The 24,051-nt window shown below is 56.7% G+C and overlaps 1 protein-coding gene across 2 annotated transcripts in view; it reads left to right on the forward strand.

The window, feature by feature from the left end:
- GPR107 (G protein-coupled receptor 107) overlaps positions 1–23,053 on the forward strand; it is a 46,775-nt gene extending 23,722 nt beyond the window's left edge. Inside the window, exons 14-18 of one of the 2 annotated variants that reach the window (XR_005792752.1) lie at positions 10,526–10,575; positions 12,160–12,243; positions 13,050–13,168; positions 18,978–19,120; positions 19,325–19,439. Coding sequence is in view for 1 of the 2 variants with exons in the window: in XM_040482644.1 (XP_040338578.1) it covers positions 10,526–10,575; positions 12,160–12,243; positions 13,050–13,168; positions 19,325–19,421 (350 nt within the window). In the remaining variant the exon portion in view is untranslated. Of the gene's footprint in view, positions 1–10,525; positions 10,576–12,159; positions 12,244–13,049; positions 13,169–18,977; positions 19,121–19,324 lie in introns of both variants that reach the window. The other variant, XM_040482644.1, reaches the window with a different exon arrangement.
- The last annotated feature ends 998 nt before the right edge of the window (positions 23,054–24,051 follow it).

Here is a 24,051-nt window from a genome sequence, read left to right on the forward strand (position 1 = left end):
TTCCCCTTGTGGGTTCCTCTGGCCCTTCCTCACCAGCTCCCTTCCCCCCCACCTCCATCATCCTGCATCATCCTGCATCATCCTGCATCATCCTGATCCCTCCAACTGCCTCTCCGCCTTCTGCGCCCAGCTCTTACCCCCAGTTTGGGGGTAACCGTGGTAATGCATTGCGTCTGTGACCATCTATTCCCCGAGCTCTTCATCAGGTATTTTGCCTGGGGTGGATAGCACAGCAGGTGACGCCCAAGATGGGGTTGGAATGGTCCCCAAGCAAGCATCTGTAGTAAAGGGAAACCATCGAACTGGAATGCTCTTGTCATCATCTGGTTCACACGCAGTTTCTTGTTTTTTCCACCAGGTGACAGCATGGGACCTCTTCAGCAGAGAGCGGTCCCATGAGCACTCCAGGGCTCTCCTTCTAGGGATGACAGACTGTTGAGAAAGCACCCATTTCTCATCAGCAAACATCACAAACCCTTTGAGGGGACAGAGTAGGTTAGATGGGGGGGTGCCTTGACCCACGTTCTTTCCGGGAGTTGATCTGTAGGCCGTGGCTGCTTTTTGGCTAATCTGCAGTTGTATATTTCATTCGGTACTTTGAGAAATGGTTACACCTGTTAACAGTTCTGGAGTCAGGGTGGCCTCGTTCCCACGGTCAAGTCCCCCCTGCAGAGAACTCTCAGGAACAGCAACCCCCCACCCCTCCCTGGCACGCTGCCCAGGTGTGACTGCAGAGCAGGCCAGGTCAGAGCGGGGCAGAGGCTGGAGTGGGGACACGGGCCACCGCCCGACCGCAGCTTCCCGGGTGCTCTGAGTGACCCCCCCCCCCCCCGCCGCCCCGTGCTCCTCAGTCTGCCCTTCTGAGATCTAGCCCGTCCCAGAGGCAGCTGGCAAAGTGAAGGCCACGGGCAGTAATGTCTCCTGCTAGATTTGGAAGCATTTTTGCTGGATGGAGGCTGAGGCTCCGGGTCCTGTTTATAGGCTCGTTAGGCCATTGACTCAACACACGACCTTGACGGTGACTTGGGCGGAAGACTGTCCGAGTAAGTGCAGTTCGGGCCGACTGCGGCGGGGGGAGCGCTGCGTGTGGGCCGGTGGGTGGCTTTCGGAGTGCTTGTTTGGGTGGTGGTTACTTCTTCGTCTCTGGAGTCCTCCTGACTGAACCGGGGGAAGCGTTAAGGATGCAGTCGCCCGCTGGCCTTCAGCTGTGTCTTTGTCTCCTCTGTCACATGCTGGTGCTTCTCTCCACTCGCGTGTCATTTAGAGCCACTGCCGCGCTGTGCTCCCCGAGAGGAAGCTTGATTGAGTCACACGCAGACGCCCGAGCTCGGGCTCTACTGTGTTCTACCTGCCAACATTGACTGGCTGTCACTGCCCTTGAGCCTGGACCTGCTTCCTTCTTTCTCCAGTGTCCTTCCCTTAGGGGACTGGCCTGGGGGTAGACGTTGTTCACCAAATTGACAGTCTCTGCTGCTACTGCTCTTATCCGCACCCCTCCCCCCCCCCCCCCCCCCCCCCCAGGTTTCTAAGGAAGATTCAGAGGAAGTGTTCTGAGGCCTCTGGGCTTTTATGTGAGCTTCAGAGGCCTTTAAACAAATGGTGATGGGCTAGTTGTAGGCTTGTAGAGGAACGGCTTCATCCTGAGCTGCTGCCATGTTTGGGAAGTTGCTGTGGCCGTGGGAAGTGTTTTCCAGGGCAGCCGTCCTCAAGAGGGCCCTCAGGGTCAAAACCGTTTTCATCACCGGACACGGTCATCCTTTTTTGCTGTTGATGTTTGCACTTGATGGTACAGGAGGGACGGTGGGTGAGACAGCTGGTGCCTTAGCGTGACTCAAGGCGGTAGCACAGGACTGTGTTAGTGGCCGTTGCTCTCGGCATCGGTGCTGCTCGCAGGGGGTGGGAGAGGCTCGTTCCACTTAAGAGCGGCCTCGATGAAATAGTAAAAACGACTGGTGTTATTAAACCTCAACCCTTAGGAACGCCTTGGTGGTTCATTTGGTTGAGCATCCAACTCTTGATTTTGGCTCAGGTCATGATCCCAGGGTCATGGGATCAAGACCCACATTGGGCTTCACAGGAGTGTGGAGCCTGCTTAAGAAAGGTTCTCTCCCTGGGGCGCCTGGGTGGCTCAGTCGGTGAAGCGGCCGACTTCGGCTCAGGTCATGATCTCGCGGTCCATGAGTTCGAGCCCCGCGTCGGGCCCTGCTGACAGCTCGGAGCCTGGAGCCTGCTTCGGATTCTGTGTCTCCCTCTCTCTGACCCTCCCCCGTTCGTTCTCTGTCTCTCTCTGTCTCAAAAATAAATAAACGTTTAAAAAAAATTTTTTTTAAAAAAAGAAGCTACTACTTGTCAAGTTTTCATGTGGAATCAAAGACTATTCACAGTTATCTGGAAAGGCCCCCATCTGCACAAGGCCGTATTTTCTTCACACATTTCAACCAAAACAGCTCTTGGACAGCACAGTGACTGCAGAAGCAAATACCAGAGTCCAGCTGTGTTCCATTAAGCCAGACCCTAAAGAGATTTACAAAAACAGAACACGGTTCCACTCTCCTCGTAAATTGTTTTTGAGTGAGTTATTTTTTATTAAAAAGATATTTAATACGAACATGTAGTGGATTCCTTCTTTCACTTTTGCATCGATTATGAAATACTTCCGAAATTTGTTTCATCTTCTAATTTGGTGAATAATGACAGATGTTACCAAAAACAATCAAACGTTCTTTGAGGTCCTCAATAATTTTGAAAAGCGTGAAGGAACCCAGAGGTCAAAAGTTTGAGAACCGTGTGTTAGAGATGAGGCTTGTTGAATCTCTCGTCACTACAGTCACGACCGAAAAGTCTGCCTGGTTCTTTTTTCCTGTGCCTACAGAGTTTATTTCAGGCTTGGCCAGATTCTTCGTTCTGGGCCTCTCGTGCCAAAAAAAAAAAAAAAAAAAAAAAGAAAGAAAAAGAAAAAGTTTTGTTGGGTGTGTTCATGTAAACAGACCTAATGAAAAACCCATTGATGAGAAAGGAAGAATTATTCCCCTCACCTGTTTTTGTAAATAAAGTTTTCTTGGAATGCCCCGTGCCCACTTGTGGAAGCATCGCCCGTGGCCGCTCCCTGCGCTTCAGTGGCAGGGTTGAGTGGTCGGGGCAGAGATCATCTGGCCCACGAGGGTGCTCTCCAGCCGTCTGCAGGAAAAGGTGGCCGTCTCCTGGCTGTTGTGGACATTGAAGAGACACCATTTTTAAAGATCCTGGGTGTAATACGGTGACGTCGATACACTGACTGCTCACTCTTTACTGGGTGCTGTGAGAGCTATAGAGCTCGCAGAGGTCTAAGAAATTACTGTTTTTAAGTATCTACCGAACTCCGTCTTTGTGTCCAGAACGGTGTTCTTTGTTACTTGGGGCAGTAGCTTTTGCATCATTAATCCAATGTGATCTTTGACCTTATTACTCTGATGGGAATCTGTGCTTTTCTTTAACAAGATGGCTTTTAACATCAGTCACCCTCAGTTCACCAGCAGGGCTTTGGGTTAGACGTTTCGCCCTGGGCTGATGTTTACGAGCACTGTCTTCCCTGGCTGCTTTGACCCGGTTCCTGGTTATAACTTCAGGTGTGTCCGATCTTTATTTACATTTTCCAAGCAGAAACCAAGGTGCCCTGCGGCCCACTGATGCTCCAGGCAGTGAGGATTACTATTAGGTTAGACCTGGGGACCCTAGGTCAGAAGCCCTAGGCTGAGGAAGGAGGTCAGGAGAAAGGGGAACTTCCCAGCTGCACTGTGATCTCCCTTCCCCAGCATGCGGGGATGGCTCTAGGACCGGGTGCAGCCTGGGAAGGAAGGCGTTCCCCTGGAATTACGCTATGCTGTTGTCTGCACTGCTGTTGAGGATGGCGTGGGGATTACTCCCTCCGGAGCACTCTTTCAAGATGACCAGAGAGGAGAGGCAGAAAAAATGAGACGCCCTTTATCTGGTCGCTCCAGAGTTTCATCCTTCCCTTTGTCCCTGGGTGTGTAGCTAGAGCATAAGCTTGTAATCGTCTCCTGTCCCTGAAGCTGCAGCAAGAGTGTACCGTAAGCAAGTCTTCTGCTCCAGGAAGGCGCCTTGCTGGCAGACGGAGAACGCTCTCTCTGGCTGGTGTGGTGCAGGGGCTTAGAGAGCTCATGCATCTCAGGAGTGAAATAAAATCAGATAAAAACAGAGAGGGAGGCAAGCCGTAAGAGACTCTTAACTATAGAGAACAAACGGGGGGTTGCTGGAGGGAAGGTGCGTAGGGGGATGGGCTAAATGGGTGATGGGGATTAAGGAGGCTACTTGTTGGGATGGACGAGCACTGGGTGGTATATGTAAGTGATGAATCACTAAATTCTACTCCAGAACCCAAAAAGAGGAGAGGGGGAGGGAGAGAGGGAGGGAAGCTTGTGCATCTCCTAGGGCACGAGGTAGGGTGGCATTCTGTTCTGCACTCAGGGCCACCTTAGGTCATGTATGTGTGTGGCCAGCCATCTAATTGGCATGGTTTTCACGGGGCATCTGTGAGTGCGTCACAGGAGGGGGTGTGTGGTCGCCAGAAACTTGGTGAGATTTTTGTGCCTGTGTGCATTTACCCGGGCAGAGGGTTCATGGCCTTCAGCAAATTCTGAAAGCCATCTGTGACCCTAGAAAGGCTAAAACCACACCCAAGTAGGCTATTATGAAGACATAAAGAGAGAGCAAAAGGATCTGATTAGACTGGCTTAATGCAATGATTTTTCATCTCTTTTAATCACCAGATTCCCTCTCTTCATTACTTTCCCCTCACAGATCACCCCAGATTCCTTTAATGTCATCAACATCACAGCTTCAGCTCAACATTTCAAAAGAATCAACCTTTGTCACCACCCCGAGTTAGTAGAGCCTGCAACCAAAAGCAATGAGGCCTCTATACGCCCCGGCCTGAGAAACAGCCACATTGTGGACACATGCCATTTTTTAAAATGAGGCCTTTAAGACATTCGGCACCTTACTGTCTGGGGAGGCCCTTGGCCGCCCAGCAGGCTGGTTTGCGATCTCAGTTGGTGTGCCCTCCCTGCTTCTGGACGTGGTTCTCCTGCCTCGTGGCCTTGGCTTGCATTTGACCTCCGTGAGTCCTGAGACAGCAGTGGAAACCACCTCTTCCTGGCTGATGACTGCAGTATTTAGGGAGACCCGGGTCCCTTAGGGAGAAGGTGTTGTCTGCTGTTGACCAGGCTGTGGCATTAAGCAGTGGGACGTCGGGCCTTCTTCCTCGCCCAGCTCATTGCCGGCCGCGAGTCTGTGCCGTGGGCAGCTGGGGACAGCTGGGGGCAGCGGTGTGCTCCTCGGCCGGGCCCAGCCTCAGCCGCGACGTCAGACTAGCGAGGCTCCCGGTATCGCGCAGGCTGCAGGCTGGCCGAGAGACGGGAGGGGAGTCAGATCAGCGCGGGTCCTTAGCACCCCACCCCCCGCCCCCACAGGGCCTCTGATGTGCTTCTAGAGCCCACGGGCAAAAGCAGAGGCTCAGCAGATGGGGCAGCAGAAATCTTAGAGTTGTTGGCCTTCCCCTAGAGTGCGTGTCCCTCGGCCAGTCCGTTGGGCCGTTTCTGCTTCTTTCTTTTTGCTGTTGCCGTACGATAACGTTTGCTTCCAGTAGGACACAGAGCCCTTAACCGTGCAGTCTGGTGAGCTTTGCCCACTCCTGGATCACGGTTTTAAATGCATGCTGGAAGCCTGTCTTGTACCACTTCTCACGTGACCCTCAACAGTTTGAAAATCAGGGTGTCCTTCTCTGCAGCGTTCTTGTCTTATCACGGCCGTCCCCATGCTTGCTCCCGATACCGTCTGAGACGGATTCGTGGGATCTCCTCTTAGGGGAGGCCACGGGGCGCCTGGGGAGCCGCTCTCTCCCCCAGACGGATGCTTTCAGACCAGTGTGGGCCCGGCTCAACGTGCAGCCTGGCTTCCGGGCCTGGGAGTGACCACGAAGATGGGGGCCGCTGCTGTGCCCTCCCCTGCAGAGGGACTTGAGCTCGGAGCTGAGGCAGACTGTGGAAATGCTGAGCTCGAGGGTGAGTCAGAGCGACGCCGACGCCATCCAGGCTTCGCCATCATCCTTATTTCTTTAATTTTTATGTTCGACTCAGAATTCCCCACCCCGAAGCACGCCAGGGAGGAAGCAGGAGAAAAGGGCGGGGGGCAGGCGGGGATGGTTTTAAGCCTCACGGCTCTCCTTATACGCGGGGAAGGGCCGTTTGGGAAATTTTTCACCCTTTAAGAGACTGTCATGGGCCTTTGCGTCTGTGTGTCTCAGAAGTCCTCTGGCATTGACTTCTCGAGATGGACTGCTGCGGTTCCTGGGCATTGCCGGGCATTTTGAGCCGTGGGCTGCCGGGGGATCCCAAAGCTGTGAATTGCCTTTCTCTCGGTGCAGAGCGTGGGCACGGAGAGCGCGGTCTGTCGAGAAAAGTAGGCTGGGTTGGGAGTCCTGGCCTCTTCACCTGCGAGCTGGGTGACCTCGGTAACTTGCTGGACTTCTCCAGGCCCCGAGGCTTTTCCTCTGTGAGGCAGTGGTAACGGCAGCTCTTCCTTCGTGGAGGCCGTCGTGAGGTTTCCACCAGGCGAAGTGAGAGAGGTGCCTGGTGTGTCTGTGATTCCCTCTCGGTCGATGGTGACGACCAGTGTTACGGTTCCACGACCCCCCGGGGGAGTCCCCGGGGAAGGAAGGGGACCGTCTGTCTCCTTGCCGGCCTCTCAGTTCCTCTTGGGTGTACAGAGGCAAGGTGACAGTCTAGGGAAGGGACAGCACCTCCTCGAGCCGGGCACATTTGCTCTCGTTCCTGGTCACAGAGGTGGCTGCCTTGGTGAGCGTTTCAGACAGCTGGGTGCTTCCTGTCTCCTGGCACCTGTTCCAGGCTCATCAGTAGAAAGTAGTTGCCGGAATCGGGTCCCTGGTCCTCCGTCCCCGGGAGGTCCTTCGGAGTCCTTCCGGCCAAGCCCTGTTCCGTAATAGGGGCGGCCGGGCCTGGGCACCGGGAGAAGCCCTCGGGGTGATTCCGATGCTCGCCCGGGCGAGAACCCCTGCCACGAAGACCTCCTCCTGCCCGTGAGCAGACCGGGGCCCGGGAATGGAGGGACGGGCCACGGAGGTGCAGGGGCCGGAACGCGGGGCCCTGGACTCCCGTCCGAGGCTTTGTTCCTCCCGCCGGGCTCGCTCTCTGACCGTCTCTGCCGTTGGTCGCGGTGGGGCCGGAAATGGCCAGCCCGGGCTTGAGGAGCCCCAACTCCCGGGGAGCCCGGCCTGTTGCGGCCGCTGAGCGGTAGGCTCAGCAGCCTGCTCCGATCCAGGGGACAGCTCGTTTGGAGCAGAGCAGGAGGCGGCTTGGGAGTCGGGGCTGTGACCTGTGCCTCTCTGCTCGTTGCGCCATTGCTGGTGAGGTTTCGCCGTCCGGGGCCGGCTCCTCCCCGCTCGGTCCACTTGTACCCACCGGGGCCCGGGCTCCTGGCAGCCGCCGCAACCCCGCCGATGGCCCGCTTGATATCGGGTCGATACTCCGTCCTCCTAATCCTGGGACCTCAGACATTGACTGAGTGCTTACCGGCTGCTCTTTGCTTTCCAACGGCTGCCTCGTCAGTTCTGCCGACAACCCTGGGAGTAGGTGTGGTTATCCCCGTTTTACAGACGAGGAAAATGAGGCCCGGCAGCTCTTTTCAGCCCACGGGTCCTGCCCCCATGCTGTGATAAAGCCACCTTTTTGCGCCAAAAGGGAAAAAAAAAAAAAAAAAAAAGCAAAAAGAAATGGAGGCCCAGAGAGGCTAGGAGGCTCACCTGAGGTCACACAGCCAGGACGCAGCACCGTTGGGATTTGAACCCAGACGTTCAGAGCTGCACTGCCCTCGCTTCTGTCTCCCTGCCTTCGCCGCCTCGGCTGTGACTAGAGCACCCACGGGGGGCGGGGGGGGCCGGCAGACTTGTCACCAAATGTCTCCCGTGTGACTGGAAGTGGTGTCCCTCAGGACCGGTGGGTTTTGCAAACAGCCTCGAGCTTCGCTTTCTGTGGCTTCATTCCCTATCGCCGCTTGTCTCCAGGTCTGTTTGTCCGTCCTAGCACGCGTCCTGCTGTGGGACAGTGCCTGGGCGCGGGCTCATCTCTGAAGCACCTCGTGGCCTGCCTCGGCCCAGGGTGTCTTAGGCGGCAGGGGGGACGTTAGAGCGGCGTCTTCCGCGCCCTTCTCACACGAGGGCCCTCGCCCTGCAGCGTCCTCCCCCCTGTGCTGCCTCTCCGCCGACCCCAGACCCTTCACCCTGCTGGGAGGGAGGGGTCGTCCGACTTCCCTTGTCCCTCCCAGGCGGGATCTGCCTCCCCCCTCTCAGGGAGACCTCCACCAACTCGAGGGTTTGGGCCTCAGTTGGGCTCTCTTTCTTGGTTCTTTCCATCCTTTCTCCAGAGAAGTTGTTCTCAAATGTGGATGTGACCAAGGCAGCCGCTGCTCCAGACCCTTCAGGGGCTCCCCGAGGCCCTTGCCACCGCCAGGGAGGACAGCCGGTGGTGTCTGTTTTCGGCTCTCCCCACGGCCCGGCCCCCGGCCCCCAGCCTCTCGACGGTGCGGCCTGCTTCCTCCTCCCCGCGTGGTGCTCTCCCCGCTGAGCCGTCATATCTGTTCTTCCCGAGCACTCTGCCCGCTGACTTGTCCGCTCTTGCTCCCTCCCGAGCCCCGCTCAGGCCTCTGCTGCGACACCAGCTCCTGTGGGAACCCTCTCTCTCGCCCTCGTGCCCCTGGTCTAAGTTGGGCGCCCTTCCTTGGGCGGGGCCTCCACAGCCATGGCCTGTCATGGCCCCTTGGAATCTAGGACTCAAATCTTGATGGTTCTGTCCATCTGGCCACCGGTTCTTGCCGAAGCGAGGGCAGGAGTTTCATTTGTAGGATTTCTTTCAGCCAAGGAAATTCGCAAGACGCTTTGCAAGCGTTCTTACTTACTTAAGTGGTCTTCTTGTTAATACTGTCCTTTCTCAGTGATTCCCAAGGAGAATCGAGCGTTCGTATTCCAGAACTAGTTGGCTGGTTTGGGAGGGCGGCCATCCCCTTGCCCACGTGAAAAAGAAATACAGAAGCAATCCTCGTTCACACAGACGTGCGAGGCTTTAAATTCGTGGTGGTTTAGCCTTCTGACACTTCTCAGTCCTAACGCTTGGTCCTCAGCGAAGCTCTGCCAGCCTCCAGCCGGGCAGGGGCACCTGCTTGCGTCACAGGCTCGCATCACTCTCGCTGCCCTCGACGTGCCTCGCGTCGAGTGTGGAGCTCCTCTGTGCTGCGAGAGGCTCGGGGCCTCTCTTTCCCTGAGGGACAGCAGCCGCCCTGGGGACAAAGGCCACAGCCGCCCCGACTTGGCCTGGCCCAGAGACAGCGTGAATGGCAGAGTGGGTAAGATTTAATTTTAAAAACAAGACTGCCAGAGAGGTTGCTAGATAAGTAAGCTTTTGCTGATCAGCCTGCTTTAATGTAGCTTCTTTAAAGGTTGCGTGCGTACGTGAGTCCGTTCAAGCTCGAGACGTGGATGTCATGGCCGCTCAGATCTAACGTGGGGTTAGATTTTCTGTAAAGATTTTCTGATGCTTCCGTGAGGGAGGCATTCGGTTCCTCCCAGGAGGTTCTCGCAGATACTGTTCGTTGGTAATCGCGTTGAAGGTTAGGACTCCGGGGATTTCTGTTGGAACCCTAAGCTTGACTGCCCCCCACTAATCATGAGCCAGAGGAGGGGGGAGGGGAAGGGGAGCCTCCTCCGCCCACGGTGCCATTGTTAAACGGAACCAGTAATTGAATGCTATTAAGCCAAATTAATTTGCCTCCTGCGGGAAGGTCTATGATGAATGAAAGGCTTGCTAATCAGGGAGGCAGCCAGGCTACCCTCTGCGGTCATCAATATTTCATGGCCGTGGGAGGTGGCAGGAAGTTAGCTCTCCTGGCTCCCTGACCTTGAGCGATCCAAAGGTAGGACACAGCCAGCAGGGTTGTATTTAAAGGGCTTGTTACAAGTGAAATTTGCAAGATGCACCCGTGGGTTCACGGAATTTCTACCCTCAGCTAGCGGGAGGTGCGGGGACCCACCCGAGACAGGCCCTGGTCCCTAGTGGGGAGTGCAGCTGTGTCGACCACGGTGGCAGAGCTGAAATGTTTAGCAACGGCTTTGGGGTCGGGGGGTAGGGGCCGATCTGTAGTGTCTGCCGATTTCTGTGGTGTCAGCACACCCCCAGCATGGCGAGTTCAAAGCTGCTGAACCCAGACTGGGGAGATGTACACCAGCAGACTGCCGGAGCTGGGGACCCCAGCCTGCTGCTCCCACAACTCCCTGATCCTCCCTAGGGACAGGGGGGAGAGCCTCCCAAGCTGTCGCGGCTCCAGAAATGCAGATGTGCCCCCGGCAGCACTCACCTGCATTGGATTTGGCCTCTTGACAGAGGGCGCTTAAATGTCACTTGCTTTTAAAAATGAGAAAAGAAGTTAACGTGCCTTTCATTTTGTTCTTTCTTCTCCCTAGCTGCTATTAACTTAGCAAAGCTGAAACTTTTCAGACACTATTACGTCTTGGTGAGTAAAAAAAAAAAAAAATCCTAAATCTGTAAATACGAGCAAACAGACTTCCCAAGAATTGGCAAAAGCCCAAGAAGTCTACCTGGAGCCGTGTGGGTTTCATTTTATCCGACTGAACTGTGTCTTTTGCGAAGAGAAACTGAACAGCTGAGTCACTTCTTTTTAAATGTTAGTTTTCGGGGCGCCTGGGTGGCTCAGTCGGTTGGGCGACTGACTTCGGCTCAGGTCATGGTCTCGCAGTTTGTGAGTTCGAGCCCCGCATCGGGCTCTGTGCCGACAGCTCAGAGCCTGGAGCCTGCTTCGGATTCTGTCTCCCCCTCTCTCTAACCCTCCCCTGCTCACGCTGTGTGTCTCTCTGTCTCTCAATAATAAATAAACATTAAAAAAAAATTTTTAAAAAAATGTTAGTTTTAAATTTGGCTTTAAATACTCAGAGAAGTAACATATGCTTGATGTTTTCCTACAGTGCAGGGACTATAGCGACAGAGCAAAAGCCCTTTCTGACCCTGACCTTCTCCCCCTCCCCTCCCCTCCCCTCCCCCTAGGTCATGACTGGTCCCAGTTTGGTGGTCATTTCTCTAGCTGCTCTTCAGGCATATGCCATACACGGCCGTCCTTTGGCTTGCTCGTTTTATCCGTTTACAAAAACGAGATCACGCCTAAAATCTGGACGTGAGAAGGCCCTATGAGCGGACGCCAGAGGCGGGAGTTGCTGTAACTTCTTAGGATAATAATTTCTTGGAGTATATGAGGCGTAAGCTCGCCCGGTGTTGGCTTCCTGACTCGTAAAAGAAAGTTTCTGAGTCGTCTTCCATCTGTGGTTGGACCTTTCCTTCCCTGCAAGCGCAGCCACCCCGGGCGAGGTCCCAGTGGCCATCTCGGTGAATCCTTGCCTCACTCTCCATCACTAGAGTACTTAGTGTTACTTAGTGTCGTTGGTACTTCCTCTCTGCGTGGGCCTCAGGCGCTCACAGCGTCTGCTCAGGAGGCTAAAGCAGTGTTGCCATTACTCCTCAAAAACATTCCTCAGAGCCTGGGAATAAAAAAAATACTGACCTTCGGGGATGGAGGTCAATGGGGTGTGTGTGTAGAAAAGGCAAGGAAAGGGTGACTGGGGAGTTCAGAGCAGCCACACCAAATGTTTTGTCCCCCCAGCGTTGGGTGGGCACCTGGTGATGAGAAGCCTGTCTCTGCCCACGTGTTTTTTGGTTTTGTTTTTTGTTTTTTGTTTTTTTTTTTTAATGTTCATTGATTTATTGTGAGAGCGAGTGCGTGGAGCAGGGGCCCAGAGAGGGGGAGACAGAGGATCCCAAGCAGGCTTTCTGCTGCCAGGGCAGAGCCCGATACCGGACTCAGTCTCACGAGCCGTGAGATCGTGACCCGAGCCGAAATCAAGAGTCGGACACTTAACCGACTGAGCCACCCAGGCGCCCCTCTGCCACGTTTATTAATTAGCATCAAATGGTTGTGTTCAGGTAATTCTGTTTCTCCTCTGTGGTTCCTTTGTGGAAGCCAGTTGCTGGAAGAAGTGCCGTGATTTCTGTGTTGATTTGATTGCTTATTTCTTTTTTCTCCTTCTAGATCGTATGTTACATATACTTCACCAGGATCATTGCATTTCTCCTCAAACTCGCCGTTCCGTTCCAGTGGAAGTGGCTGTACCAGGTGTGCTGCTCGTGGGGGACAGTGCTAGAGACTTTCTGGCTGCGGATGAAGTGTCGGGGTTTCACTTAAGGTCGCTCCAAAGTTCCCAGACAGCGGCCACTTTGCTCTCTTCTGATCCACAATTAAGAGTCTCTGTTTGTCCAGGAAAGCTGCCAGATTACGTGAAAAAAATCTGGAAGTCATTGCATTATCGATTTTACTTTGCAATTTTACAAGACTTTGAAGAGAAAAGCCTCAGGCAGAGAGCATGAGATTTGCCCTGTATAATTAAAAGCCAATGAGACGTGGTCTGTCCTTCAGTTACGGGGCTTAGAACGGCTTAGAATCCAGAGCTCCCTTCTTCTGTGCCCGTCAGTGTTTCGATACCACGGGGCCTTTGCCACGCGCTAGGGCTAGTTAGCTACGAGGGTAAGCCGCCAGGTGATTCAGAGCCTTTTCTGCTTCTCGTTCTTCTCGAAGCGTAGACTTGGCGTTCAGTGCCGTGTTAGTTCCGGGTGCACGACACGGTGACGTGGAGACTTCCTAGAGCCACTCGGTGCCAAAGGGCGCTGTAGGAAGCGCAGGGATGTGAGGGGCTCTGAAAAGATACCTGTGACGACAGGTTGAAGCAGGGCATCGTACACGTCCTCTCGGGGCAGCATGCTCCTAGCTGGGGCGCGGCACAGCTTCCGAGGAGACCCTGCCCTGGCGTTTGAGCGGCCGGCCAGCCGGGGGTTGTGGGGGGCTGGGCTGGTTCGTTTTTAGTTCCACGGCCTTCCGAAGAGCAGCGTGCTGATCCCTTTGTTGGGGTGGGTTTTAATTTGCAGCTCCTGGACGAAATGGCCACGCTGGTGTTCTTTGTCCTAACGGGATGTAAATTCCGTCCAGCCTCAGACAACCCCTACCTGCAGCTCTCTCAGGAGGACGACCTGGAAATGGAATCAGTGTAAGACATCTCCTTTCTCGCGCCTCCTCCTTTGCCCGGGGACCCGACGTAGCGCAGAGCAGTGCGGTGTGACCTGGGACAACTTCTCCGTGCGTCGTGTTGCCCCAGAGACGGTACCTCTGTATTTAGTAGAAGGACGTGGACGCCTAAGCCCCGGGCTCTCCCGCTCCTTGCTTGTGGACCGACGAGCTGTGATGGGCCAGGTCCCTTGAGGTGTTTGATGATTAGCCTGAGGCCGAGTTTCAGGGGTGCTCCCTCCAGCAAGACAGGTGGCCTTTCGACTTGTCCCGGTTCAAAGGCTGAGCCTCTGCCCGTGCTGGGCCCTGCTGGGCCGTCAGGCAGCGTAGGACCGCTGTGTGTGCTCAGCCCCACTGCGGGAACAGTGACCGGAAGGCAGATCCCAGATGGGCCCCAGACAACAGCTCTCTGTGGAAGAAGAAACACCTTTTTACAGATAGCAGAGGGGAAAACGGTAGGACCATCGGACGTTCTAGGAAGAGCAGAATCTGAGCAAATAACTCGGTCGAAGGGGCCCAGATGAAAGTCCCGTGAGCGGCTGCGTGACCAGCAGGCCTTGGTGGATTCATCCGTTCCCCTCACGGCAGGGCTTCCCTGGGGGCCGCAGCTAGAAGCTGAATGGCTGGGTCATTTGATGTCCCCCATATCCTTTCCATCAGCCATTGCAATCGGAAGCAAGGATGCACCGTAAAGGTATTTTTGTCTCGTGGCAAAAAAAAGTGTTTGAGAGAGAGAGAGAGAAAGTGCACGTGCAAGCAAGGGAGGTGCAGAGAGAGAGGGAGACACAGAATCGGAAGCAGGCTCCGGGCTCCGAGCCGTCAGCACAGAGCCCGATGCGGGGCCCGAACCCACGAACCGCGAGACCATGACCTGAGCCGAAGTCGGACGTTTAACCGACCGAGCCACCCAGGCGCCCCACATGGCGGACGTTTTTTTGATTTTGTTTTAGGTTTTATTCCTCTGTGGCAACACGTGATGGCGGTGGTGACCGTTTTGGCAGAGGGGTCTGTGTGTGTTCAAGTCAGGGCAGGGTAGTGGGGGGAGGGGGCACGAGTCAGGTGGAGCCTGGAGAGGGTGTGGCCTTTATCCCTGCGGCGGCTTTGGGAAGGTCGGGATGTCGAGGGTTGTCCGTTCGTTGCCTCAGCTGCCGCTGGCGTTCTGAGGGAGGACCGCTCTGATGGCGCCGTCTTCTGTGGCCGGCCAAGCGTGAGCCGTCCTGTCGTCGTGAAGGGGGCTGCTCTTCGGTGGCCGGAAAGCCGAGTATGTACCAGCCAGGGAGTCAGACCACAGAGGGAGGTTTCGTTCAGGGTGGTGCCCCTGGAAAGGAAGTTGGGGAGCCGAGTGAGGCCAAGTGCCTTTAAGTCAGCGCAGAAATTGTCCTGGGGCTTCCCTTTGGCTGAGAGAAAGTTCTGCCGGAGAGAAAGCCCCGTGGGCTTAACACGATGTGACAGAGCGGAACGGGCCCGAGGTGGAGGGACGCCGCCGTGACCGCCTGCCATCCACACTCACCCGCAGCTGGGCGTGAGGGCCGGTGGCAGCTTCTCGGGGACACCACCGCGCCCCAGGCTGCCCGCTCCCTCTTCTGCTTGGAGCTGCTGTTCCTGAACGGCACCTCTTCAGTCTTCCAGAAATAACCGAAGCCAGAGGCGAGCAGAGCCACCGTGTTTTCTAGAAGGTCGGGAGCTCTCTGCCATCCCCCTCGGAGGGTGTTTCCTCAAGAAAGGAGCTGGCTCTGATCCTCACCACAGAACAGATATCGCTTCCTCTTGGTGGGAGGGACCACTCCCTAGGCCTCACACACCCCGAAACCAATCCTCCTGACGAGTCTTACCCCCTGGTGGCACACGAACTCTGCCCTGGGCCACTCACCGACCTTATTGACTTGCGATTCTGGGTAGTTTCTTTTCTTCCTGTTTTCGCTTCCTTTCTCTGAAGTGCGGTACATCTGGGAGGTGAGTCTGGACGGTTGAGCCCAGGACAGGCCGTGCTCCTCCCGGGGTCGAGTGCTCCCACCCTTCCTCTGGCTCAGGCCTCGTCCGGCTTCTCCCGCTGAGCCTGCAGAGTGAGGGTGCAGTGAGAAGTAGCCGACTTTCTGTCTTTTTCTCCTTTTACTTCTGTGCACACCTCTCACTGGGCTAACCAGAGCCTTGCCCATTTTGATAAGAGAATTTATCCTAAAAAACTCAGGTTAGAAAGAATTGCGTGCGTGCGGTTTTCGGCGTTCAGACTTGGTCACGGCCCCCTGTGCTTTGCGTGTCCTTGAAGATCTGAATTATTTTCCGCTGTCTTGAGAAGTCAGAACGGAAGAAACATTTGGTGTGGGTTCCAGGGCCGGGAAGCTGCCTCTCTGGGGTTCCCGTTGCAGAATGCTGGCCTCAGGGTTGCGGCCAACCTTTTCCCGCTCAAGTGGGTATGTAACAAAAGTGAAAATGGGAATTCGAGACTAGTAGAATTGTTTCTCGACCGGTCCTCCCCACGTTTCAAGTCCAGAAAAGAAATTTCAGTTGGGTTGTACTTTATAGTTGGGTTCCAGAAGCAGATGTGTCCAGGGGCCACTTAGGCCCAGGATCGCGGTCTGGTGCAGCAGAAGGGGCAGCGGGTGCCCGGGGCTCCCTCTTTTATCTTGTGTCCAGTAGGCCTGTTGAGTTGCGAGCGCAGATAGGGTTCTGCTAGGAAAGGAGATGTAGAAGGGAAGTGGGAGGCGGCCGTGGGACCATCTGCTGTCTCCAGCTCTGTTACACTCCCCTGTTCCTTCTCTCAGGCACATCCCTGCCCCACTTTCCTCTCTGCGCTCCACACCTCTCCTGATCCCGCAGGGAGCGCGTCAGCTGGGCTCCACACCTGCCGCCGTCACTCGGGTCACTCGGGCCTTGAGGCCGGTGCCCTCCCCAAGTCAGGAGTGGCCCCTTGGGCTCGAGGAAGTGCTTCCCCCGAGCAGGCACTGGAGGCCACGACAGCTCCGGGTGGCTCCGTCAGCCCCGCAGGCGGTTTGGAGCCCTGCCCCCAGGGAGCTCCCGGTGTCCCTCGGGAACCGTGTGCCGGGGCGCAGACCGCACCACCACAGGGGGGTGCACCCGGAGCCCAGAGCAAGGGCGACGAGGAGCTAGTGAGGCAGAGAAAGAGTGAGCAGAGGTGAGAAGGACAGAGCCCGCCCTCTCCCGACCTCACTGTCCCCGTTTGGGAAGTGAAAGGTGACGGCCGCGCGGCAGCCCCGGAGGCTGAGCCTGCCTTCCCAGAGCTGCTGTTGGGGCTGGAAGTCACTGCTGCCCGTTGCCTGACCTGAGCTCGGAGGGGCCTCTCCACGTCGTGCACCGCGTCGCCGAGCTCTGCTGGCTGTGCTGCGGGTGCTGCTCCGGGGGCCGGTCACCTGGTGGCTTTTCTGCCGTTGTCCCCCCCTTCGGCATTTGCGTTCAAGGTGGGACCCTCAGGGAGGTGCCCGCGGAGCCCCGAGGTGGCCGGAGCCTCACCTCCCGTCCCCGCGTGCGGGGCTTTCGGGCGCCTCCTTTCTCCTGCCGCAGCGTCCGAGCCCCAGTCGGCGGGGGCCGGCCAGTCTCGCCTGCGGCACCTGGGCACCAGATGTCCTTCTTGCTTCCCAGCGGTTTGCTGCGCGACAGGACACGGAGGCCCGCCGGCGTCACTGCCATCCGCTGTCTTGACCTGCTTCCGCCCGCCTCCCGTCACCTGCTCTCGTTCCCCCTGTGCCGGCGCACACCCTGATTCCTCCGGCCTTGGGGCCTTTGCCCTCTTCCCGGCGGGTGGGCGCACCCGAGCCCAGGGTCGCCTCGGCCGTCTCCCCACTGACCACTCCCCAGTCCCCGGCTCCGGCCACGTGCCTCTGGCCATCTGCCCCCCATCACCCAGGCTTGCGCCCCTGCATCCCTTAAGGGCCTCAGCGGCACAGCCATCCACCCGGTCACCACCAGCAGAAGGTGGCGGTTGACCTCAGCACCTACCTCTTCTCAGCCCACGTGGAGTGAGTGGCCACTTCTCGGGGACCCGATGTCGTGTCTCCTCCCCCCGCCCCCGCTTACCCCAGCGGCCCCGCCTTCCTCCAGCCCGCACGGCAGAGCAAGGGTTTTCTCGGCTGGTTCACCAGCCAGAAAGCTGCATCTGATGAGGGAAAGACAGGGGGCAGGTGTGTGTCCCAGGCCACAGCCCGAGCCCCACTCGGGTCCCGCGAACGGGCTGTGCTCTCTCTGCAGCCAGGGCCGTAGCCCCACGCGGCTGCTGTCGCCTCGAGCAGCTCTGGGAGACACGAGGCTGCGCTTCTTGTCAGACCTCCTGCGTTTGGAAAGGCCGTGCTGGGTGTGGAAGGCGTCTGGTTCCCCTGGGCCTGCAGCCACTCCCCCGGTCCGTCCCAACCAGAGACAGCCGGTGCCTTGAGGAGCAGCCGTGCGCGTGCGCGCCTGTCGCCGGGGAGAGCCGTGCCCTGCCTCCCTGGCCGACGGGAAGTGACGCTGCGTCACGTGGCCAAGTGAGCCGGTTTCCCGTGTCCGGGGGCCGCATGTACACTCACTGACCGCCTCCGCGGGAACCCCCCGGTTCCCCCGAGGTCTGCGTCTTGGCGGCCCGCCTTGTCCTGACTTTGCCAGGAGTACAGCCAGCCGTGAGTCTGAAGGACTCTTGTCTGAGAAAAGTCCCAACTCTGGGGACGCCTGGATGGCTTTGAGGCTTGGTCACAGCAGCAACATGGTGGCAGGAATGAAGGGTGGAAAAGGGTGGAAAGTTTCCCTTCCCCCGTAAAATCATTTATTTGCCTTTAGCTCCAGCTGGACCGACTCTAGATATGTCACGTTATAGGGCCACCGAGGTACCATTTGTAGGTGAGGGGACTTGGTAGCTGGTGGAGGGGGGTGGGGACGAGAGTCCTTGGACGGACTGAGTCGGCTGGATTTATTTTACTCACTGGGAAATTCTCATTGGTCTGGGCACATAGGTGCCTCGTTGTTTTCTACAGTTCCCCTAGTTTTTTTAGCTTCCAGAGGTTTCCTGTGTGCTCCTTGCCCCACACACATAGCCTCCTGTGTTACCAGCATCCCCCTCTGGAGTGGTAGGTACGTTTGTGATACTTGATGAACTTAAGCCTGACGTGTTGTCGTCACCCAGAGTCTGTCACTTACCTCACGGTTCTCTCCTGGTGGTGTGCATCCCGTGGGTCTGGACAAGCGTGTCGTGCTGTGTATCGGTCTGACAGACTTCGAGTGGTTTCACTGCCCCGTGGCCCCTCTGAGCTGTGCCTGCCACATGGAGCCATGTCTCTGCATGATGTCTCCTGCTGCGAAGCCGCCCGGTCCCTTCCTGGGTCCAGAGAGCATTAGAACCTGTCCAGCTCACAGACTGTGAGGCGGGGGGGTTGTCCTGTCGTTGACCCCACCTTCTCGAGAGATGCCGTGACCCACTCTCTGGAAAGGGCCGCTGTACTCGGCTCGTCGCGCTCCCGAAGCTGATGTTCTTGCGTGTCTGACCTATGCATTCGGCACAGGGCTCCGTGGCGCCTGCTCGCCTCTAGGCACCGGCAGAGATAAGGCCCCTGTCCTGGGGTCACAGCGTGGAAGCAGAGCCACGTGCTTGTTGATAGCCGCGCAGCCTGGCCCCCCAGGTTTGTAGGCAGCCGCCGGTTCCCGATCTCTGACGGCCAAAGAACCTCTGGGCCAGGAGGTTCCTCTGCATCCGTGGTTGTGTCTCGTGACTCAGAAAGGATCCGCGTGGCCGGTTGTTACGAATGACGACACCTGATGAACTCTGTGTTCGCGGAGTTCTGATACAGACGTTGCTCTCGTCATCCGTGTAGATCTGCAACATAAAAACTCGTGGAGGCCGCGACAGGGAGAGGGAAGGAGAGAGGCCGTCACTGACCGTGATAATAACAGCTGGTGTGCATTGATTGGGTGCTTTGGAGAATCTCGTCTTTCTCTGATGACGGTTCTGAGAAGCGTGAGTCATTTATTATACTTGAGAACAGGGAGGTCAGATGACTTGGCAGAGGTCACACAGCTAGCCCGGAGCGGGGTCAGGACCCAAACCCAGGCCGGTCTGTTTCTAGAGCCGACACGTAAACCACTCGGCTGTGCTGTGGTGACGATGGCCTTTTGCTCCAAGACTGAGACTTTCCCAATTTTTTTTGTTCTCCTCATTCAGAGTGACGACGTCAGGGGTGATGGAGAATATGAAGAAAGTCAAGAAGGTGACCAATGGGTCGGTGGAGACCCCAGGCGACTGGGAAGGCACCGCGTGATGGAGCAGCCTGGCGGCGGGGACTGTCGAAGAGAACATTTAATTTATTAATAGTCCTAGTGGTGAGCGGGGGCGGTCGGCACCTCCCGACGGTGACACCACAGAGCACGTGGCCGGGAACAAAGCGTCACGGAAACCTAATTTTTTACTCTCTTCTATGGAAACTGGACCTGTGGCTGGTTATAGGCAGCTAGAAATCTCCTTCAGGTGGGAATGGTTCGGGGGGGCAGTGTAGCCAGGAGGAGGATAAAAGGAAGACTCTGTTTTTAATTTATATTTCTTTCTTTTTTTCATTGGGAACTCTCCAGAAATAGGTAGTCATGCCCCGGGTGTGTCACAGCAGAGACCTTGGGGGAGGGGGCAGGGGGGCGGCGGTGCGAGGCTGGAGCTGGTCACGGCTCGGGAGCAGGGTCGCAGGAGCTGAGCAGGGACTGAGGATACAGGGACAGAGAAGGGAAAGAGAACATATCGTCGCAGCTTTGGGGGACAAAAAGGAATGAAGTTAGGTTATTTTAGAAAGCAAAGGCCAAGCCCAATTTAGTTATACGGAGCCTGCCCCAGGATTCCTGGCCCTGAGTGTCGCCTCAGACCTTGATCCCAGATTCTGAAAGTGACCAGGAACCAGCAGCTCTAGAGGCCCGGTGGTCGTCTTCCCAAAGGGGCTCTGTCGTCTGAGGGCTGAGTGTCACTGTTAGAGTCACGGCTCTGCGACTGTGGTGGGAAGTGCTTTTCTTGATTGAAGGGTATTTAGTGTTGTCTGATGGGTGGGCAGAAATGTATTTTTCAGCTCAAGAAGCATCATCCAGTAGGGTTTCCTCAAACAGCTGGCTCCTCTGACCACCCAGAGCAGGGCCACCTCGCTTCCCTCTGTGCTTGTGTTCGCGTCTGTCTCGTGTCATCAGAACCCGGGGAGAAATGGGGAGGAATCTTCCTTGAGGAGCAGCTGGGGGCAGAAAACGTAGTGTTTAAGCAAGTACTTAAGTACAACTAAGTCGTCATCATTAAAAAGCTCTTGCTATAAACCGGGTAGGCTTTCTAACAGGAACGGAACAGACTCGTGCCTGTATCCCCGGAGCGTGCATGCGAACAGAGCAGCTGTGGTTGAGCAGAGCTTTACCCTCAGGGACTGGCGATGGCGACGGCGAGTTCTTCCTCAGACCCCGCAGAGGGCCCCTCCCAACGCCCAGAGCCTGGAGATGGACACAGGTAGCCGCTTCCTGGGGGGACCGGTGGTGCAGCTGGTAGCGAAGTCATCTGGATAACGGGACAAGCTCGGAACGTCCGCTGTGACGCAGGGAAGGAGGGCTCGGCAATAATTTCCCAGCGTGGTTTTGGTCGCACGGGCCTGGGGCAGGAGGCTGAAACGCGGCCTCGTCGGGAATGCTCCCAGGGTACCGGGACCCCTTGCCTGCCTGGGCCTCTCGGGGGTGGACAGCGGCCGTCTCCCGGGGTGGATTTCTCACCCCTGGCTTGGGGGAGTCCATCAGAAGCCGCAGGATTTGGGGGTGGCACTCAGGATCCCAGACTTGGGCACCTGAGCAGAGTCCTCAGAAAGCGGTTGTTTTCTATCTCCTGGGCCGCTTTCTCTCCCGGATGAAGGGGCAGGAGAGTTTTCACGTGCTCACCTTAGTCCCCTCTGTGGTCTGTGAGGCTCTTCCTGCTCGAAGTTCTGTCGCGGCCAGGCCTGTGGTGCAAGGAGGCTCCTTCCTGGGCCGCTGCCGCTGCTGACCCTGCCACAGACTATAGGGAAGGGGCCATGTGTCTCCCCACCTTCAGGAATGAAGAAATCTGCCCAAAGTATTTACTTAAGGGACCTTTTCTCTTTTCCTTCCTTCCTTCCTCCCTCCCTGCCTGCCTCCTTTTCTTTCCGTCTCTGTAGTCAGGTTGGGGCTACAGGACAGAAGAAGGAAGTTGCAGGGAGGGCGGGAACGTTAAGACTGTGCTTTCGTGGCATAAACACGGTTCCCGTGCTTCTGAAATGTGTCTTGTGCTGTGGCCCAAACCCCCATAGGCGCTTCCCTCTGAGGGGCGCATCCGCTGTTTGTCCTGCAAGCAGATGTTCTGGAGCAGGCCGTAGACTTCTTGGCCGGACCCAAAAGTGCAACGAAAGCTTCCCCCTGGAAGGGTCCCCGTGGAAGCGAAGCAGTGAGGGAGCGAGGGAGGAGGGGAGCGGCCGTGGGCACCGCCGACCTGACGGCCGTCCCGGAGCCGGCCGTGGCGCCCGCCTTGGCGCCCGCCGTCCGCTGGCAGAGCCCGAGCCTCAGCCACCACGGCGGGGCGTGAGCCAAGCGCGTTGGGCTTCTCTGTGCGACACGTGTGCCTCTCGGCTCGTGCACACCGCAGCCGAGTGGCCGCACGCGACCACCTGACCCCTCCGGAACCGGAAGGTGCAGGCGAGATAAGGCAGTGATTTAGGAATAAGGGCTGACAAGCGGGTCGTCTGCCCGCAGCCCATGTTGTAACTGGCAGGTGTGAAGTGAGGCCAGGGATGGAGAAGAATCAAAACCCCCGCCCAAGATGGGGAAAACTGGTTCGCCCACATTTTTACAAGTTATTTGTGCTCTCCATCCCGTTCTGTAAAAACATCCTCTCTCTGTCCGTCACGTAGTAGCTGTGGCCGGCGTTCAGCTCTGCCCCCGAGGGAAGGGGACCGACCGATGGGTTCCAAGCCAGGCAGGTGCCCCGGCCCCTCCGGCAGCCCGGTATTCACGGCTACGCGGGCTCCCAGGGACGCGGGGCTACAGCGTAGTTAAGCCCTTCGGTATTCCAGGGATCGGGCGGGAGGGACTGGGTGCACGTCGTGGAGCGATCGGCAGTATTTATGGCTTTGTTTTGTGCTCCCGCTGCCCGTTTCTGCCTACGCGTGCTACCCGTGCTTCCTTTGAGAGCTCTGCTGTGGACGGCAAGTGCGGCCGGCCGCGAAAGGTCAGGAAGTAAGGGGGGTCTGTTTTCTTCCAATGAGATGTGTGCGTTTTGCTAGAAAGCTACTACTTCGACGATAAGAACAATCATCGATCTCTTAGTCCTGGCTCTTAACAGTGGCCGGGGACTCCACCAGCCTCCTTGTCGGTTCCTTGCTGCTTTAAAATTTCAGTAGCAGCGCACTTGAACTTGCCGAATGCAACTCGGGTGAATCGGAGGCCCGTTCTCCCCTTAGGAGGTGCTTCCTCTAGTGTAAAAAATGGTTTCTCAGGTCATAGCCTGAGTCCGTTCCGTTTTCTTCCAAGAAACCACTTTGGAGTACAATATCCAGGTTTGGTTTGCTTTCGCCCGGACACAGCTGGCCAGCCAGCCCCAGCAGCGCGGTCTCGTCGTAAGTCTGCTCCGAGCTCCTGTCGAGGCGAGATTTCTGCGCCTGCCTTATGATCTCATCGGGATATCTGCTCTGTCCTGTTCCACAGCCGTCCTCCTTCCTCCCCCTCCCCCTCCCCCTCCCCCTCCTCCCCACACCTCTCTTCCTCCCCCCTCAGCCCACGGCTATCAATTCCACGGAGGCTCCGTCTGGGAATACGGGCCGAAGGCTTTGGTGCATTGCAGCATTTGCTCCCAGTAGCTGTGTGAAGGATGTACTTCCTGAGCTAAGGAGAATTTTGTCCAGAGCGTAGGCACTATGCTGTGTTTTATGCTTTGGACCCCTGCACTCAAATGTATTCTTATTTAATGCCGAGGAGTCTGTTACCAGGAGCCAGTCCTTACGGACCAAGAAGAGTGTGAAAGATGCCTGTTTGAACTGCGAGTGGCGTTCTGGCTGTCTCCCACATCCTGTGGCATCTTCTCCGAGGAAGGTCCTTAGCACGCTTGACGGTCCGATGACGTGGTTGGTCCTGCTCCGTAGCACCCGTGGAACAGCGGAACCAGTTATGGCTCATGCTCACAAGGCGCCGAATTCCACGGGAGGCAGACCCCAGCCCCCTCCTCGGCCCATTCCCACACTCCATGCTCCCCGCTTTGCTTCCCCCTGACCCGCCCCGGCCTTCTCACAGACTGAGGGTGTGCTGAGTGCACGGCGCCCCTGGCCTCCTGCCTGTTCCTCCTGTTCGGGATTCCGTAAACGAGTAGCTTCCGCACGAAAGACGTTAGGCTTTGACTTGCTCCTTCTTGGTCTGTCGGGGAGGTATTCATCCGGAACATACCATATGTTCCAAAAGATCGCTCTTTACTCCAGGTTTCTCCAGGGTGTCTTGGGCTGGAAGTCTTTAAAAGAGACCCGCCTGAGTTGATGCTAATACTTGGCACGCCTGGAATGTGGTTCCTGATTGGCGTACTGACCACTCCAGGGTCCGCAGGGCCCTTCTCTTATAGCCTGGCATTGCAGCTGTGCCCCGCTGTAGGGTTTGTGCTTGAAAAATGCCTCTCGGTGGTTCTCTGCTAGGGTATGGGACATGTACATCCCCTGAGGTACCGTGTGAGGGAAGCAGGCTGGCAGAGAGGGACCAGGCGTTCAGGGAGCAGGGATCTGGTCGGGCTGCACCAGGGACTGTTGGAATTCTGGGGGCAGGAAGTCTGCAGGCAGGCCATCTGGGAAGGAGGAGTGCTGGACAAAGTCAGCAAGGGTCAAAGTGAGACAGAAAAGCTAACTCACTTCCAAAACAGTAAGCTGATTTCGAGGCAAGCCTTGAGGTTTTGCGGTG

Source organism: Herpailurus yagouaroundi, unplaced genomic scaffold (assembly GCF_014898765.1).
Source record: "Herpailurus yagouaroundi ecotype Mexico unplaced genomic scaffold, PumYag 160, whole genome shotgun sequence".
In the NCBI taxonomy this organism is placed as follows: domain Eukaryota; kingdom Metazoa; phylum Chordata; class Mammalia; order Carnivora; family Felidae; genus Herpailurus; species Herpailurus yagouaroundi.